This window comes from Solea senegalensis, linkage group LG8 (genome assembly GCF_019176455.1).
Source record: "Solea senegalensis isolate Sse05_10M linkage group LG8, IFAPA_SoseM_1, whole genome shotgun sequence".
NCBI lineage: Eukaryota > Metazoa > Chordata > Actinopteri > Pleuronectiformes > Soleidae > Solea > Solea senegalensis.
The window spans coordinates 7,441,443-7,461,605 of NC_058028.1; the positions used below are offsets into that span (position 1 = coordinate 7,441,443).

General features: G+C 39.9%; 1 protein-coding gene across 3 annotated transcripts in view; it reads right to left on the reverse strand.

The window, feature by feature from the left end:
• cntn5 (contactin 5) overlaps nucleotides 1–20,163 on the reverse strand; it is a 101,066-nt gene that overhangs the window by 22,182 nt on the left and 58,721 nt on the right. For all 3 annotated transcript variants that reach the window (XM_044032864.1, XM_044032862.1, XM_044032861.1), the window contains 5 exons: nucleotides 17,136–17,339; nucleotides 11,595–11,697; nucleotides 5,301–5,482; nucleotides 2,308–2,444; nucleotides 2,044–2,173 (listed from right to left, as the gene is read on the reverse strand). In XM_044032864.1, the coding sequence (XP_043888799.1) occupies nucleotides 2,044–2,173; nucleotides 2,308–2,444; nucleotides 5,301–5,482; nucleotides 11,595–11,697; nucleotides 17,136–17,339 (756 nt within the window). The remainder of the gene's footprint in view (nucleotides 1–2,043; nucleotides 2,174–2,307; nucleotides 2,445–5,300; nucleotides 5,483–11,594; nucleotides 11,698–17,135; nucleotides 17,340–20,163) is intronic.

Consider the following 20,163-nt stretch of genomic DNA (forward strand, 5'->3'; position numbering starts at 1 on the left):
AAATAATTACTATAAAATTGCTGGAGGGCTCATTGGGACACTTTGTGACGAAAAACACCACTCGATCAACATATTAATTAATACTGATTCCCCACGAGGCATTACAACGCACTGGCTTAAATGTACAATTATATACTGTTTTATGTCACATAATATTTGATCTTAATCCTCAGCCACATCAGTGTCCACTAAAACTGCATAAATATGCATTGTGCCTTTTGAGTCAAATCACTAAATAAATGTCATCATGTTAATGACGACATGGTTGGGTGATTTACGCTGCTCCGAGGAAAAAAAACCCATATTTAAACAGGCAGCCTGAGCAAATAATAAATACATAAACACAAACATTTTATAATAATAATTACAGCTTGCTTATGAAAACAAATGAAGTAGTTATGGTCTAAACAATGCTTCGGGCCTTTGGTGTGGCTCTGGTTTGGAGTTGTGTTACACATCAAGGCCATCCACTGGCTGCGAGGCTTTGTCAGCCGAGATGATTCAAATCCTGAATGATGCTTTATACGTGACATCATACACAATGACAATTCAATCCCGTATGTGGCTACAGGCCGACCCCTCTCCCTGTAACACTCGTGTCTTTGAGCCCGAGTGGCTGCCTGAGTGGCGGAGGTCCCTCTAGACAGGAAAAGCAGCAAAACACAGGGCAGTTGCTGTGAGTATTTGTTTTAATCAAAATAAGAACAGGCCTGCAGCTGGTTGCAGCAGTGCCCCTTATTGCTTCACCTGCTACCCTCCCAGAAGAGCCGGATCTGGGACAAGATCACAGTCATGAGAGCAGCCACTGCCCCCCATGTTGCCTCTAGTGATCGCTCATCTTCAGGCTGTTATTAGCCATGTAATCTGTATGGATAGTGTTTGCTTGTGGACATCTCCACAGAGCACAGGTCACTGGGAAGAGATATCTGGGGGGTATAGTTATGAAAACATTCATCACAAGCGTCCAAACAGCATCGTTGTGACTGTGACTTATAGAGAGGCAAAAAACGCACCTCCTAGTCAACTTGGATAAAGCTAAACGCAATCAGCAAATGGACAATAAAAGTAAAAGAAACTTTTCCCACAACATGCCACGGATTCCTCTCAAAAAAAACAGCGCGCCACGCAAGACAGTAAATCAAAGTGTCCCCAGCGGAAACACAGAAGTGGACTGGGTGTCGCCAGATGTGTCCTAGTACAGGGGATGACAAGGAGAAATTGGTGCATCAACACAGAGCCACCAACAGCCATTCTGTATGATTGTTGTGCCTTAAAAACTGAAGAACACAGTCAGTCTGGCTTCCACTGTCTCTACACGTCAAAGCAAAAGTGGGGAATCTTTTGATGTGTGCGAAGAAAAAGAGGAGGGACATACTTGTTTGAAAATAAAAGGTAAAATGGTACATTTTCTTGTTGGAAATGAATGATTATTATCACCGATTGTTAAATGATACACACCAATGAATAGCTGATGAAAGTCAAGTGCAGAGTGAAGGTTTGTTGAGATTCTGATGTGGTCTGTGCTTTGATGATAAACAATAGAGAGGAGATAAGACCCTAATGGAGTCATTAAACTCTATCAAAGAAACCATTGATGTCTCTCCTCTAGTGTTGGCTCCCATTAGTATAAATCTATACCTACAAGTCATTGTCTTCTCATTCTCACCCAGAATAATGTAGAACTATTCCCGACTCTCCTCCACTTGATACGTGCAGACACCTCATTGAATAAGACCATAAAAATCCTTCTTTTATTCATGCCGTCACAATCAGAGACCATTGATTTGCAATCAGCACATCTCGCCGCTCAGCGTTCCCCACTTGCATTTCAATCACCCTTACTTATCATCGGGCACCTTATTCAGACGCAAATACTTGATCTGTGTGTGTCCACAAATGTGCAATGTATAGGCATTTATAGGGAATGTATAGGCTGTTTTTCTTCTAACACTCTGTTTAGTCTTTCTAAATCAAATAAAACGTGTTCTCATAATGTCAATTTCAAGCAATGTGGCATAAATGGTACGTAATGTATATAATTACCTAAAATCTTTAGTTCAGCACTGGAGTAGATGGCCCCGTATTTATTTTCTGCAACACACTGGTACATCCCCGAGTCTGTCTGCTGCACTTTGTAAATGGTCAGATCTCCGTTCACGATTTCAACGCGACCCTGTAAACACAAAAAAACAGTTTAAAATGAATAAACTGTCTGAATATTATGTGAATATAGATGCACAGGACAAATACAGACATGTCACGGTGTATTCAACAAGAGGACAACGCGCCGTGCTGTGAATTGGTTACCTGGGATGTCAAGGGCAAGCCGTCACGAAGCCAGCGATAGGTGGGCCGGGGCCTCCCTGTGGCCTTGCACTCCCATTGGAGCTTCTCGCCGCTATCCATCTGAGTATCATTAATCATTCTCACCCACAGAGGGAAGGCTTGGACATAGAAAAAAGAAGAAAGAAAAGAAATTCATAATAAAACATCCCTGAAACACACAAGGCACAAAAAAAAAAAAATACTACCCTTTACTAACACAAGAAAGAAGATATATGCGTAATATACTGGCGACGACACACAATGCTGACAACACGTGATTTTACCATGACTTTTGTGCCGTGCATTTTATGCAAAACTATTTTTTTTGTGTGTGGTTTGATGTCATTTCACACAGAATCCTTGAACACATCACTGTGTCCCATGTTTTTTTTATAGCTGAAAAAAGCCTCTACCTATTCTAATGAAGTGCTGGCTCAGTCGTACTGTACATTAGACATCGATGATGTATTAAATGCCCAGGACTAGTTGCTAAGACAGGATTTAACCTTGTTTTGAGAACAAAGTGGTGCTTTTAATCATTCATTAACGTTTTGTGCATCAGTTTATCGCTTTACAACAACTGTGGCCAAAGAAACCACCGTTTTACGCGCACACTGGTAGCACACAAAAGATACTCCGTGTGTAATTTTGATGAATTCAGTTTGTCTGTACTCTTTTATTATTGGGGCCAAGAGTTCCACTCTAATATCTTTCCTTTCCTCTGCTTTCCACTCTCTAAGAATAAATCTTGTTCATTGTATTTTTTAATTCTTGCCATGTTGTATCGGGCCCTTGACGTCAAGCTTCTTTTCTTTTCTTTTCTTTTCTTTTCTTTTCCAAGGTTCTGGTCAAATTCCACACGCTCCACAGCGTATCCATCACAAGTCAAGATCAACACAAGGTATAGGCAACATAATACTTACTACTTTGTTTATTTCTGTGTTGGTGCACCTTTCTGTTTACGTACATTTACATGATGAACGGTTTGCGACGCGCCGCGCATTTAAAAGCTCACAAAGAAACGTGTCCTTGGCATCTCCGGCGATGTGATAACTGTTTGCGTAGAAGAAGCTTCCACACGTGGGGACTGACATTGATCTCATTTTATTGAGAAAATAAAAAAAAGAGAGAGATCATTTAATCTAGATTAGTGTATAGTGAGGCACACCTTTGCCAGGCGCAGACACAATTCCTTTTGTGTGTGGATTAATTGAATGGTCACAGGCAGGAAAGGCTTCCTCACAATTAAAGTTCAAGCTGGCAGGTGACCTGTGTGAATTGCATTTAGTGTGAGGCTGCTGCTTGTCAAACAGAATGGAGGTTGCCACAAAGTGCGGGGGCCTTAGAAATGTATCCTGCCAAGGATGAGGGAGTCCATTATCTTGGGACTGTGCACACAACAGAGACAGAGAAGAATGGGGGAACCGCAGCCTCCTAGATAAGTTTACAATCACAGGGAAAAGGCAGTGATTCAAAAAGCTCACGGCTACTTGATGTTACACCACTCTTAACCAAGGTATGTTAGGCATTGATAATTAAGTTAAAGTTAAATTAGCAAATCAGCGAGGCTATTAGGTTATATAGGAAGCATAGAGTGGTTAATATTTTTGTGGCACATATTTAATGTTTTGCACAGTGAATACTAAGCTCGACTTATAAATATATCAATCAACATTTATTTTCCCGACGTCGTTCAGCCCTACAGCGCGTACACGATGGAAATGCACCCTATATGAAAACATAAAGTAAATGGAGTACTGTTTTTCATAAAGACGGAACAGTTTTTTATTTGAGATTTAATCTAAAAATAATGAGGTGTGTAATTTAAAAAGGCATTTTCCAATCATTCTTAACTGATATTTATGTTTTTGTTGCTATAGCATTAATTAGAAACAGGTGTTCCGGAATAATGTACAAAAAGCAATTATTTGTCTGAAGCGTTGGATTCAGAAAAAAAACAAACAAAAAAAAAACAAAGGGGAAGAGAAAACACAAGTCTTATAAATAATAACTGAACAATGAAGCACACGGCGAAAACAATGTTGTTTGAAAGAGCCACAAATATCTCATCTCACAGAAACAGCTCGTACACTGCGTATGCTCAGGTGGTGTTTTTGGGATTATTAGTTGGATAATTTGTTTTTTTGACTGGTCAGCAAATTCACAAGCACCAGTGCCGGTCCCCTGCCTTGAATTTGACAATACTGCATCGAGCAAAGCTTTACACCAAGTACAGTAACACCATGGCCGTAGTAGTATGGTAATCATTTTGTAAAAGGAAGGATGCCGTCTTATCATTTACAAAGTTTTATCCAGGTAATAGCTTGGCAATGATAATTAACATATGCTACCATCAATGTGATATCTTCACATGAAATAGTTTGTGCACAAAACCAAATAATTACTGTATAATAAAGTTGAAATGCATCCAACCTTATAGCGCACATATGTTTATTACCAAGTAATTACTACACCGGCTTGCCTCGACTCGCATCGCCACGGTTATTTTGCATTTCCACTAGCGATGGTACCTGGTACTTTTTTAGTACCTGCTCTGGCGTGTGCCAGACGGCGAGCGGCGTGAGGCATCACAAACCCTGCTGCTGCATCTCAGTCCAGTGACTGTGTCGGATGGAGTCTGTGCGCCGGTCATGGAGGAAGTAGTGAACAAATATTTTAATGAACTGATTCTAATGATTCACTGAAAACAACTGCTTTACAAGTCACTAGTCACTCGTTTGTGTGTGACGCGTCACGGCAGCTTCATGCAGCTGTGCGGTGATGACTCCACCCACGCTGAGTAGGTACTATTTTGTAGTGGAAAACCAACCTAAACCGTGCGGTGATGAAGGTGAGGCGAGCTGGGACCATAGGTGGAAAAGGGCTTTGGTGACTATTATAGAAATGAGTTGGTATTATCACCATACTATTACCATATTGTTGAGGTATGCATAATTAAAATGACTCCGACTCACTGTAGACCTGTAGATGTCCTTTGAAAGCAGTCCCTCCTCTCGGATTCTCAGCCTTACACTCGTAAGTTCCTGAGTCGTCCAGTTGGATGTTGGGGATTTCGAGCACAGCCTGCGACTTCCGGAGCCGTGCCTTCTTGGGGATGTTGCCATTTATCTTCCTCCAGGTGATTGTTGGCACTGGACTATGAATAGAAAGAAAATGAAAACTCAGTAACGCAGTCTGGGGAGATAGACAGTAGCTGCAGCACAGGGTGTGAGCTGCAATAATGAGATTCTCACGTTGCATTATGAGGATGGACTGAAGATTTGACGCCGGCTATGTCTCCATAGTAATCTGTCAACAATTTCTTATGAACTAAATAAACTCTGAATAAGCCATAATCAGATTGTGTACTTCAATTTCCGTCAGATTATTTCAACATGTGCACGTCTCAATCACATTATATTGTCCTATTGATGAAACAATACTTATTATAATAACTAGATAATTGCTCTTATTCTAAATATGACATTCAGATTAAGGCCTATACATGCCTACACAATCTTGATAAAATCAGAATACTCTATGTCTTAATGTGATTATTGCTTACTCAGATTATGTCAGAATATATTCAAATTGGAGGAATCATAAAATGACAGTGGTCTGAAAAAGACTGATTAATCTAGTTAATATCAGAATATAGCTGTCGGTGTAAACCTTAATATGAATTCATTTAAGAACTACAAATTCTACATCTACTTTTATTCTATTACTATTTACTATTTTTCATGAAATATAAGAATTTCCACTTATTTTTCACAACCCTTTCTAACTTTTAACAACGCTTTCTGAAGCGTTACACTCCACCTTACTGCTCCACTGAGTTTTGGAAAGTTAGCGATACAAAGCGCAGGAAGTGAGTTTCTATAACCGTCAGCCCATCAATAGTTTGAAATTGAAAATGTAGATGACCTACAGACGCCAAAAATCCCCCCAACTTCAAATGATGTTCTGACGCACCATCATGCCTAAATAATGCTGGTTCTGCTCTACATGCAAATCATTAACCTTTTGATCACTCATGATATATTTACTGTACTTAATGACGCTTTTATTAGAGTGCAGGTTGCAGGACAGGGACAATATTCTACAGAGTGTTTTTATGATTAGAGTGCGAGCACTGTCATCCATCCTTGTTTATTCATGGGTTGCCCTATAGGGCCTCGTGATGGATGATTTGCATGCGCAGTGAGAGAGTGTCTTTCCATGAGCTCAGTATTAGTCACTCTCTCTTGTATGACAACTGGAATAGACGTTTCTCGGAGAGATGGAAAATCTGACACCGTGCAAACCTCCAGTGAACCCATCAATCATTTAGGCAAGATGGAAATGTTACATCCCTGAGCTTTTTATCTGCTCTAAATGCACAAGGACAGGGAAGTGCTCCTGGCAGCAATGAGCTCAAATTAAGATTCAGAGCATGTGGAATATTTTAACAAAGTGTTTTTTTTTTTTTTTCTTCATTTCAACAAGATGTTTTAAGTCACGTCGAGTGAGTATTTATTTTTTTTGTTGTTGTCAAAGAACACTTTAGATATTTCCTTTTCCTTTTATTTTTTGAGCAGCTCGCTCCTCACCCCTCACATCAGCGAGCGAGTAAAGCAACACAACGAATGACAGTCAGCAGCTTCACACTAATGTCAGATATTGGAGGCTCACATTTCTGCACATGGAGTTTGAGTCAGAGTTGTAATTATAATGCACACCAGTGTAGCCAGGCAAGCAGGGTCCTGTTTTCACCCCTTTGTGTGTGTGTGTGTGTGTGTGTGTGTACACATATTAACTCAACGATGCTTGCACGTGGTGGGAATATTACTTGGAGAATGTGCATGCCAATGACCGGCTTTTGGAGCTGATCTAGCGAAAAGGTCATGGTCAAAATAAATCACATTTTACTATACATGCAGGCTTTTTTTCTTAAAGGACAAATTTATCCAAAAATAATTCCTGCCAGTCAGTCCCTAGAAGACATTAGGTCGCGTATCTTTCTGGGTGGCAACATTTTGGTCATCGTGTTTATCTCCTCCGGCCAACAGAAGCAACGGCTGGCAGGACAATCAGGTTAGAGCTGGGCAGGTAGATAAGCTCCTGCACTGCCAGACACGGCACCTACAGTAAGAAGCTTGGATGATGTGTGCGTGCGGCTCAAGTCATAAAATTATATAGCGTTGTAATGTCGCAATTCATTCAGTTACACAGTCAATAAAATGATCAGGCTGACCAAGCAAATGCACAATTTGCTCCATTGTCCCCAATTTGCATTTTCCTTCGCAGTGATATACTGTACATGCCCGCTCATAACGCAGCCAAGAAAGAGCCCCGTGTGTCCTAGGCCTCGTTCGGAGGACGGCTCAGGGACTCTGCACTCAGGGACATAAACTGCATCACCAAAGGACAGTGTTTTGACATCAGTAGCACATCCAGACTCAATCAGCTCAAGACGACAAGGACAGGAATCCAAAAGAATTGCAGCGTTATGGATGCCAAAGGACAGAAAGATGCACCACCACCAACCAATCAATACAATTAGCGTCAGTCAGTGTAAAGTAATTATAAAATATTATTATTACAATATAAAAAGCTTGATTGGGGTGCATGTTTTTTTTCCTTTATGATGATTTTCATTGACAGTTGATTTGTTTATTTGACGTCCATATAAAATGTGAGATGTAATAGTGGATTCTTAATGTACAACTAAACGACTAACTCACAAGCGTCACTCACGCCACAGCATCTGCAGAGACAGCTTCATATTGTAATAGTGTGATAACTCAACAGCGATAACAATAATAATAAAAAAATAAATGTGGTTGTCTCATACAGTGCTGTGGTTGCCAAGGGCAAAATCTGGAGCCTGAAGTGAAAGCAAATATCTGGTGGACAAGAGTGGGACCGTTTGTTAGTACTTGGCATTTTCATTTGACTGCTGTGTGTGTGTGTGGTGGAAGAAACATAAACAAACGCTAATGAAACACAGAGATTGAGTCACTACTCATGAATATGACATGCAGTTGTTATGAAGCACTTTCTTACAAGTTAATAATGAATTTTTCTCCTTTTTCTGATGACCTTTGGTCCAACATAACACCAGAGAGTGAATCTATAGAGACCTCGAGGGGCTGGAACATTGGGGTGAACCGGGGTTTGAGACTATGGCAGAATTCCTCTTTGGAGGCTGAATAATGAGCATGTTCACAGCGCTGGGGGTGTGCAGGAGGGAATAAGCTTCTGCCTGTTAGTGCCCTTTTTTTATAAAACAGCTGTCAAACATTGAAGATGTGGTCATTTATGTCGATTGAAGTTACTTTATTTATAGTATTAGTATATTGTGTGCTCGCATTATGGATGTGTTGCACATTTGGAGGTTTTTGGGACATGATACAGTTTTTAATTGAGGATGTACCCAGGCGAGCTCAGTAGATAACATCTTAATTAGCATTCCACACAATTGCCATATCCTTATCTGGACTAGTTCAAAATTTAATAACAGAATATCAAAATACGCTGAAAAATGTGTTTGCTAAAGATCTATAAATTATCGCATTTTCGCAGTCTGTGCTTTTAATTTATTGCTCGTTTTAGGGAAATTATACACAATTTTTATGGGAGAATGAACACAAACACACAGGTTCATCCACTTTGTACGGCGTAAGCATAAGAGTGTCTCTCATTAACCACGTTGATATAAAAATGTGAGGCACTCTCTTTCGCCGCCGGTGTTGCTTAATAAGGAAACTACAAGGGTTTGAAGGGTTTGATTCCCTCTGGGGTCACTGGAAGTAAAAGTATATTCACTACTCCGAGGCAATTTGGATGAAAGCCTGCACAGGAAGCCATATTTTACAATTTAAGTGGAAATGAGTGGGAGTGTAACCAATCAGACATACAAGGCTTTTGAACCTCAGTGAACTTCATTCTCCCGTATCCTTTTGCACACCGCTTCAGCGCCAGAATTTCCACAGCTTGTTATAAACCAGACCGGGGCTTCAATTTAATTTGTGTTGTTTGAAAATACCATAATTAATTCATTCAGGTTAATTATCCTGATAATCCTCCTTTAAGAAAAACACAGGGTGAATAATAACTGTTTTGCTTCGACTGGCAATAAAGGAGAACCATTGTTAACGTGCTCAGTGTCCAAAGCAAAGCAAAGCTATTGTTTAGTGCAATGTGATTCTGTATTTTTCTCCTTTCGCTCAACGTTTGAGTAAGAGAACGGCCGAATATTAGCTTTTAGGATGTGTGCTTTTTACATTTGACTGTTTTGTGTGCTATATTGGTGAAACACTCTCTTTTTTATCTGCACCACTGACGTGTGTACAGCAGAACGACAATAAATATATTAAATCTGATTTAATTTAGATTTGGCGACTGATCAGAAAAAACATTAAACTAAACAGTAAGCAGTGACACGTTTGGTGTACAATGTTAAATTAGGTGCATTTAGGACCGTTGCAGAAGACACTCAACATTACGTGTGACACTACAACGTTTGTACAATCGCTGTGTGCTATTTTCTTTCTCCCTGTGGACCGAGACATTTGATTTGCATTAACTCCACAGGTCATTGGGCAAGAATTACACGGTGGGGGGGCTTGGACCTGAGAAGATTAAAAGTGTCCTTTGTTCTTACAGACAGCTCTGATATAGTGTAGGGAAAATGTCAGATTAACCTTGTTGGGCCCAGACAATAATTTGTTTGAAGATGAGGCTTGTTCACATAAAAGATATGAAAGGCCCTTTAGGAAAGTGCTAATGATGTCGTCCTTTTCCAGCCCATGTTGTGTTTGCACTTGTAAAAATGTGTTTTATAAACATGAAGAAACTTGAAATATTAATTGACAGCCGCGTCGGTAAACAGCGTTTGTCATTCTACAGAGAATTTATTTTTCAGAAAATCGTAATTAATAATAATTCTCACAGGGCATTACTAAAAATATCATTACAGCCAGAAAGCAAAACTCATTAAAGCTCGGGAAGACTGTGCTCTTTTATGGGTCTCCCATCCATTTTCAAAGTGTCATTGTTCTCTTTGCCCTTGACTGTGGCCTACAAAGTAAAAAAAATCACGAAAGAGAAAAATCACATCAAGGATCTGTGGCACTCGCGAACAAAGAGCTCCCCTGCCCACATCGTAGCTGGTGGTGCCATCATACAGAGCGATCAACAGGAGAGCAAAACCGATTTTAACTTCATTTTCAGGGCTATATAAAGACTGGCGTTTCTTAATAAGGTGCGATGATAAATCATTCATCTCTGTGTACAAGGGTAAGTCACCGCCTGACTGAAAGCCATCATCAGGCGCAGATGACTTCATGGAGGGGATTATGCGGGTAAGAACCAAACTGCTGCTGAACTTCATACGAAAACTGAAGGCCATGATATTAGAATGCAGTGTCTATATATTTAGGAAATGACTAGCCATAATGTGCATAATTAATTGAAATGAAAGCAAACAATTATGAGGTCCTTAGTCATCTGTAGATTAGAGAGTGTTTGCACTTAAGATAGGCATCAGCAATGAATAATTCATGCTGAATTATTATAAACAAAAATGGAGTAGTGATGATAAAATACTATGTGTGCAGTATTAATAAATTATGAATTGTATTTTTTGTTGTATCATAGAACAGATTGAAAATGATTTGTTTGGGAATTTAAGGTCGGTGTCTTTATTTTTAGGCTGTTCTACTCTAACGTGCATCCAAAACCATGAACCCAGCAATGCTAACATTAGTAACCGGGGTAAGTGCTTTGGATTTCAGTCTCTGTGGAGAAACATGTTTTCCCTCCTGGCAGACAACTATTAGCAAACTCCTTTTTTTTTTTTTTTTTCTTCATAGCCATAACCTTGGCTTTCTACATTCATAACCGACTCAGAAGGCACCCAGGAAACACAGTTACATTAAGGGCTCTCAATTATGAGCACACACCAGCCCCCCCGGGATGAATTCCCCATTCAGCCCCCCGTTCCCCACGCTCTAACATGTCATCTAACAGCCGAGCTATGCTGCTGCACTCCTCGACACTCACTTAACATCCTGCCTGAAGACAAGATATGTCTGGTTCCCACTCAGGTAATGGGATAATCTAATTTAAACATGAGACAAAAACACAAAGGGGTATTATCCAAAGGATCTCACAGTGACAGTGCAGTGATACGCTTTTATTGTTTATTGTTCCTGGCGATTAATACTACACTGCTGTACTAAGACGTCTACCTATATTTGTGCAGCATGACATAGTTTACTTACTTCCCCAGAGCGAAGCACTCCAGCCTGACAGTGACTCCTTTGGCAGCCAGAACAGATGTAGGGAAATGCACTTCAATTTTGGGCTCATATTCACCCATGACACCTGGGAAAGGTTGAGAGAGAGGAATTGCAGACATTAGAACCAGGCAGATTGAAAACAGCCACTTACTCTCCCATTTCCCATTATCCACATTTTTTCTCTCTGCCACACAGAGACAGGGTAGGGTGGTTTAAAAATAGCAAGGGTGTCCACGTTCTACTGCCTTGTATTTTGTTTTTGTAGTAACACAGATACAGTTTTGTAGTAGCAGCGCATGAGGCAGCAAATGTAGATTTCAGGAGGTTTCGCGGTGCTGCGACAATAGTCTTCGATACGCACGAGAACAGATCAACTAGGTAGGGTTCAAAATAACTTAATGTATGGATGAACAAATGAAACGCACAATTTTTTAAAGATCTCTGGATTTAATTGGGCAATGGAAACAACTTGTAGCTGTTATTGATCACAAATGAAATCCGATGGTAAGAAAGTCAATAGTAGAGAAAATAACATCAGGCATAGTTTCCCAGCAATAGCATATATGACTGTAGACGTGTAGGTACAGTGCACAGAAAATGCATTATCCCTCCAATGCTTGTGATTTCTTATGTAGTCAAAGGCAGGCTGGAAATGCACATGGACGAGGTATATTGATATTTCTGCATCAGTTTATTGCATTATTGTCAACTGTGTAACTAAGAAATGTTAGAAAAGGTCAAAAGCCAAGTCATCACGCAGATAATACGACATACTAACGGAAAACTGTTAATTGTCCTCAAGAATCAGTCGTCCGCTCTACATTTCACAAACACATCAAGGCGATTACAAGCACGTTATCCATCTGTGCCGCAGACACCTCCACTCTCATAGCCAGAGGATGCGTTTTCTTTGTTTAGTCATCTGTGCGTTTAGGCGGCCATTTATATCCATTTGCTCCAACAATATGTCAGATGACATTGAGCAAATTCGAAGTAACAAAGGAAAGCACCTTCACCTGGGATCTCATTACGATTATCTGTCTTATTAAACGAGAGCTTGTGATATGAATATTGCATGAGCCCTTGTTCTCTTTACCATATAATGTTAAACGCGCACAGACACTCGAGCGCTGACGGACACACTACTAACCCCAGCACCTGCTTCAGTTCACAGGGAAAAAAAAAACATCTGACACCATGTGGCGCACTCCTCCAGGTGCACTGTAATGTACATAATCAGCGAGACAAATGACTGGCATGACTTTTGAGAAACCATAATTATACCTCCCACATGGGCCTGACACTTTTTGTGTCATAAAGAAACAGGAGTTTGATATTTTTGTTCCAAAGAACTTTTCAATTCCAGTCTCATTCACAACATTTATGGCTTCAGAGCAGCCCCGTCGCATGTAAAGAATTTTCAATATTTCATATTCTCATGCAAGATCACAGTCAACACTCTATTCAGTCTGAGTGGCTGGACTTGACAGAACTGAAATACATAATGCACAGGCTTGGTGTACTGAAAACATTCATTTATAATGTCGCATATTATAGCAGTTTAAGATAATAATAGCATAGAAAAATGTATTTTCAGATCTATATCTACCTTGTTTTGTTTCCTTTCATGTTGTATAGTGTTTATGCTAATGTCACTGTGATGGGCAGGAGCAATTTCCATGTATTGTGTAAGTAAGTGTAAGTGTTACAGCCAATCCACTAATAGGTTATCTGATGATGGAGAACCTTGGAACGTCGGAAACTAGATTTACTGATATATGACGCAAAAGGAATTTAATGTTTGTGGCAGCAAAACCCATGTTTTGCTTGACCTTTGTGACCCTCGCTCTTTGACCACCAAAATCGAAACATTTGATGAAGTGAGTGAAAATGTGTGCCATATTCGTAGGATTCTCTCGAGGCATAAACAGTTTGCAAGGTCACAGTGACCTTGTTCTTTACCACCAAAATCTACAAAATTCAACCCTAATCCCATATCTCCTCATGCTAACCAACATGAGCTATTTGACGATAACATTAGTGTAGGAAATATTTCATAGCTCTCCTCCATTTGAAGTGTGCTCTGGGAACAACAACAAAAAAAATCTCTGTTTGAAGGGCAAGTTAGCCCTCAACACTTCACTCTACCCTTCTGCCTCAACAAGTATCACGCCACCCTACGCCACATTTGACCTGCAAACCAAAGCCCTAAAGCTAAGTGGTCGGGGGAAAGGGGGTGCAATGGGAATGAGCCCAAGAGAGTGTTTGTGCCTTTTCTGACAGGACTCCTGCACCAGGTTCTTGCGATATCGCACTCACAAGAATGGAATGAACAAACAAAAAACACTATGCCTCCAGCTAAGGCTGTTTCTGGCGCAGAGACATTTAACTACAGACAAACGATGTATACAGTATATATATATATATATATAGCTTGGTGTAAGCTATAACAAATTTATAAAAATAAACTATAAAAATATTGACAGGATTCACTTTGTAAACATTTCAATTTAAAATTTGACTTTGCCTTTCCAAAAGGGAAATAACCAAATCAAATGTCCCCATACACCGTCTCCATCTAGGGCAAATTCCTGGACAGCTGGACGTGTCTCGGCTGGCTAATGGTAATTGGATTGTCACACCCTCGTGGAGCACTCAGTGACAAAGCTGCCCTAAAGGCACCGATCCTCCGTCTATTCCGTATCAGCAGTGCAGCCCTTGTTTTATATAGAGAACATGATTAACAGTCCAAAACATGTTGTAATATACCAGACAATCTTTGGTACTGGTTAATTATTCATTTCTCGTGATTTATGTTTTTAAGACAAAAAATCTTCCTGGGGATAAGGCAGCCGATTTAATAAGCAGGCAGGGGAAACAGCTCATTTATAGTTTCTGCATGTTCTCAATTAAAATAATAGAGTAAAAAAAAAAAGTATTAATCTGAAAGCACTGAAACCAACAATGCTACGGTGTAATAACTCTATTCCGGTATGTTTTTTGATTGCAGAATGTGTCTATTCATGGTGTCCGACGATAAGATGTTTTGAATACATGACAAAAAATTTTGCGAGTTGGTAGAAAATCATCCCGACATCCAATATGGCTGGGGGCCTAAGGTCGTCAATAATAATTTACCATGTAGCATGGAAAACATGCCCATGTGGAGACGGCGTGTCTGCCGACATTATCTTTCACTGTTATTGCTGTCATTGTTGAGAGAGTGAAAATGTCTTATGGCCACAATAGGACCACAGCTGCTGCAGGCCAACTGCAACCACTGGCACCTGCCTGTATATGTAAGTGAACACAAAGACAAAACTAGCTATTCATGTCACATCCATGACAATATATGCATCTGTGCATGTTTTACAACATTCATCAATATCACTCATTTGTTTACTGTGTGTTGAAATAACCCGTCAATTAGCTTATCTCGTGAAGGTTCATTATCACTGAGATGCTTCGATTCATGCATATTTTATAATAACATAAACAGTAGAAGTATAAATACATGTACAGAAATAGTGATAACATGTCCATGACGTTGATATTATAGCGCAAATATTTGCAATAACTATATTCCATTTCTTTTAAAACACACATGAGCTGATTACTACACAATTAGTGGTGCCAGTAATAGCAGCAGCAGCAAGCTTTTAAGTTGGTGGAGTTTTTGTGGTTCCCTGAATGCATTTCATACATTTTCCTCTCGGCTCTGTTCCTGTAAAGCTAACTCACCCCATTTGTGTAATGTTTGTTACCCTGCAAATTCAAATCCTTTTCTTTAGTCAGTTGTGTAGCAGTGTTACAACATGTCTGCCACTTCATTTTCACTGATAGACAGCTCTCTCCTTTTTTTGTCAACCACTCACCCTTTATACCAGAGGTCAAATTGTGACACATGATGCTTTGATCCTCTGCTGATTTGTCACTGACGTTGGAAATCCTTTGTTTGGAAAAATTTACCAAACGGGGCTTCGATAAACCACCAACTCCCATGTTCTGCAGTATACTTCCTGAACTGGCATTATCTTGTAAAAATGTGTTTATGTTGGGCAACACCTGCATTGTAAACTGGCGTGTATGATGTGAACCTTCTCTTAAGCCAGCACTTGTTTCAACTATGTTAAAATTCTAAGTGAAAGAAAAGGCACTTCTGAGATGAACTGTATGTGTGCTTAATAACAGTGCATTAGCCTAGAGGTTAGTGTTTAGCCCCCTTCAGCTCAAGGTAGATTGTGAAGAGACGATCGATGGCTTCCAGCGAGGTATAATGGAGACCAGGTGCTTGTTTTGATTAAGAGACTCAGGGTTGGAGCTGACAGTGGTAACGTACACACAAATCCAGCTTGAACTATCTGCTGTGTAATAATCACCCACTTTTACAGAGGGACAGATTGCGGCGTCTGATTGGTCAGACTCCAATGACTGAGGGGCTCGCACTGCACCGGAACATTTGGGTATCTGCTTGTGAGGGTTGCCAATGTAATTTTGGGCATTTTTCGACCCAACAACAATACAGACGGCTGCTGAACATTGTGCGAGAGATGCCAAGACATTCTTTGGCATAATGAGCTTACAGCTGTAGAGATTTGATTGGGCCCGGTTGTGCTGCAGGTTAGAGTGTTGTCCTTCAGCCTGTGCACCAAAGCCACATATCATCAATATGGATGCTCCTAAATTGATTTCTCTTCCATCAATCAATAAACAACAATGATGTTTGTTTCTTTAGCCAGCAGTAAAATATTTCTGACCACAAGTCCTGTTGCATTCATATCCATAACAGTATTCAGAGACAAATTAAACACAGCTATGTGCTAAGTATTACATAAATCTCTGAGGACTGTTTCACACAATGTTATGCAAATACAGAATAAGAGCCTTGCTGGAAGGAATGTAATCCTTAAGTGGAAAATTCATGTTGCAACATTGGAGCAAACATAGTTCCAATTCGCAATGGCCTTTTCATAGCTTCACTAATCTCAGTGGCTGTGTGAAATGTCTACAACGACAGGCAAGTGATGGGCATTGCTCTGTCTAGTCAGAAGTAAAAAAGCCTGTAGCTGAAATCCACACCTGAATCCAGCAAACTGCTCCAGTGCATGGCTCCTGAGAGGCTAGTATAAAAAGTGAATTCCCATCCACAGCATGGGCCATTGATTCAGTTAATTTTATGCCGGAAAATGATTTCCCTGATGGGCAGTTTCACTGGAGCCAATTGTGAGTGAAGAAGACTCCCCACACTGATGTTAAAGCATTGCTAGCTATCTATTTACAGAGTGTATGGAATTCATAACGCCCTCTGCTAATGTGAGGAGAAGAGGAGGACCTCCACACATTGTTTGACCTGTTATTTTTCATTCAAATGCATTATGAGACAATAAAAGGTCACTGTAGATTACAAAATATACTAAAGAAGTTCAGTGCAATCGATCAAAAAACAACATTCTCTCATACATTCTGTGTGGTTTTTATTAGGCCTATGATTTGTTCGAGGTTCTATAAATGGGAGAGCCTCACCGTCAGTTTTCAGTGTCAGAGGCGTTGGAGGGCTCAGAACCCTGGCATTTGTCACCGTGTTCTTCACCAGACAGATGTAACTCCCCACGTCAGATGGTTGCACCTTTGAGATGTACAGGTTGCCTGTGTTCTGGGAGATGAAGCGCCGGCTGTCCTCGGCAACAAAGGAGGGGAACACATTGAACACCCAGCTGTAGATAATCTCTGTAAAAGCAGGGGGAGACCACAGAGATAAGTGCCTACTTTGACTTGCTCTTTGTGTTTGTAATTGTCTCAGTTTAGATTTTGGTGCAGTACAAAGTTACATCTGCATTTCTTTGGCGATGTCTTTTTAGACTATTAATGATCGCCCCTTCCTTGTAAAGCACTGTAGAATATCAATAGGTGGCTGTTGACTAGGTCTGTGGCAAAGAATGTCAAACAATGGCTTTTATATTCTCGATGCATGAGAGAGCAAGACTTCACGACAAATCAGGAGAAACTCATCTGATTCAAAGTTGATTATGCCAGAAGTTTGCATCAGCACTGACTGCCTGTCAAACAGCTGACGGCACATTTGAGTCCAGCCAGCTGCGTTATCGTATTAGCTTTGGATTCTAATCAAATAGTTTTTGATTAACAAGTTGTGATTTGCCTCACATGCACATTCTGCAACTTTTATCGTGAATGTTAAATGTGCTTGTCTGTATCAGTCACCCCGCCCCCCCACCCCCATCCCCCTGCATTGATTGCTCAAACAGGAGACATCCTCATTAGTTGATGTCATTTCAGACGTTCTGACATCAACTTGATGAGAAAAGCATTAAAAAAAAAACTGAATTTACCACAAACACCACACAGATGTTCATGGACCTAATGGATAAATGAGTAATGAATAATCGTTTTATTAAATTAGTGTGGGGGGGTTTAAGACACACAGAAAACAAACACAAGTGAAGTCAGAAAATATGCAAGTTTCAGTATAAAGGCGTTCCTTAGAGTCATAGAATTGTAATTTTCCCACAAAAAAACACTGGTAGTGGTGCGCAGGTCGACCCACAACCCGAGGAGCGGGTTCAGGTGGATTTAAAAGAAAGGACCCCTACTCCCTCCCTCGTTCCCTCCCTCCCTCCCTCACACATTCACTCACACATATCATAATCTATTTAATGAAGCCTTTGTTTAGATAGACTACCAGTGCCAAAAACCTTTCTGGAGAGATCACCGCTCTGTAGGGCTGTGAGATCTCCACGCTGGCCAAAGTGGTGTTGTTTATTCCAGCAACTAGCGCCTCAAGCAGGTGCACACTCAGCTCAGCTGCTCATGTGCTGGAATAGCATAAAAAGCAGGCTGAATCTTGGAAATGTAAACTCCATTCTTTTTCCTCCTTTCTTTCTTTCTTTTTTTGCGCAGTGCTGCCAAACATGAGGTGCAGACACAAATGCAGTTTTTTTGTTGTTGAAGGTTTAGACCTTTTAGAAGTTTTGTTTGTGATGAATTCTTTTGTGAGAGTTGTATTTCTTGCACAATTAAAAAAGAAAAAAAAATTTCCAGCTTATTTTATCTGATTTATCTGTATTTTGTTTATTTTACACACTACAACCCATTAATGAGCGGAACCCATTAATTGTTTTCGGTATATTTTCATATTTATCATTTGACAATTGCTACTGTGTGTAATGCAGTGTAGCTTGTAGTTGTGTGTTTTAGTGTAGTTTTAACATGTATATGTTATACTGCTGATATAAAACTAGGGACAAGATTTACAAATTAGCAATAGCTATAAACCATATACACAGCACATCAGTTGCAATATTTGCATTGGAACTATGTTAACTGTATTGTCCATATTTAAATAAAATTCTATTCTATTCTTCTTACACCTGTGACTGGGATGAGGACAGAGCAATTTCAGCACCCTGGACAGTGCTCAGACTGAGACATCCTGATAATTGTAGTAAAAAGATAAATAAAGGCTGAATAGATATATTAAGGATTGTAGAGCGAGCGTGGGTCATAAAATTGTCCATCCCGTGGCTGAGGGAATAACAGTGAAAGCAAGGCTTACAGGGGATCAACATTAGTGGATTGTGTAGTTGTTTTTTTCTATCACCATTGTACTGTGCAATCAGTCTTGACATCACAAAGACAGTTCAGTTTAAAAATTGAATCTGCATCTCTGTGTAATCTGCATGCAATGAGTCTGTTATTTGCAGCAATGTAAAAGTAAAAACATAGCCAGTGATTGTTAATTAATTCAAGGTGAAATGATTCCATTCAGCTCGGTTATGTAGGTTTGATACTGTATACTGTATGTATAATTTGCATATAACCATAGCAAGAAAGACAGGGCACAGGTCACCGTTCCTTTGACTCTTTACATCTTTGTGAATACTGCGAGTTATCAAAGCAATTTTGCATCCATGTTCAGGCTTAAATATTTTATTCATGAATGGAAATGTGTGATGTGTAGGTGGGCAGACTCCCATATAGTAAATTCATATGGATTGACTACTATTTACAATGCAGATTACATCGTTGAATAGAAGAAGAAAATACAATGGGGAAAAAAAATTGCACAGATTCCCCAGAATAAGTTGTCAAAATGACCTTGATGATGAATAAGTGGGTAATAAAATGAATGGGCAGATAAATGGATGATTTGGTGGAATGTGACTATGATGAACATAGAGCAGGATGCTGACGTTGACAGCATGCTGTTTGCTTTGTCTATTGTGCACACTTGTACGCGGCCGCATCCATCATTATATTAGAAGAAAAAAAAAAGGACTGTCAAACTCGGGGACAAATTAATCTATTCAACATTGTCAAGCAATATTTCACAACTATTTGATTCTGCCTAATCTATCTGTTCTGCAGGGGGGAAATGACATCATTGCACTCCTCGCGCTAAATGATGAGTAACTGCTGATCCTAAGATGTTCATATCTGTATGACTTAACACAACACGGTGAAGAAAGGAAGCATGGCTCCAACAGGTTTAATTCAAAGGACATTAAAAGTATAGATTCTGTAAAACACTGTTTAC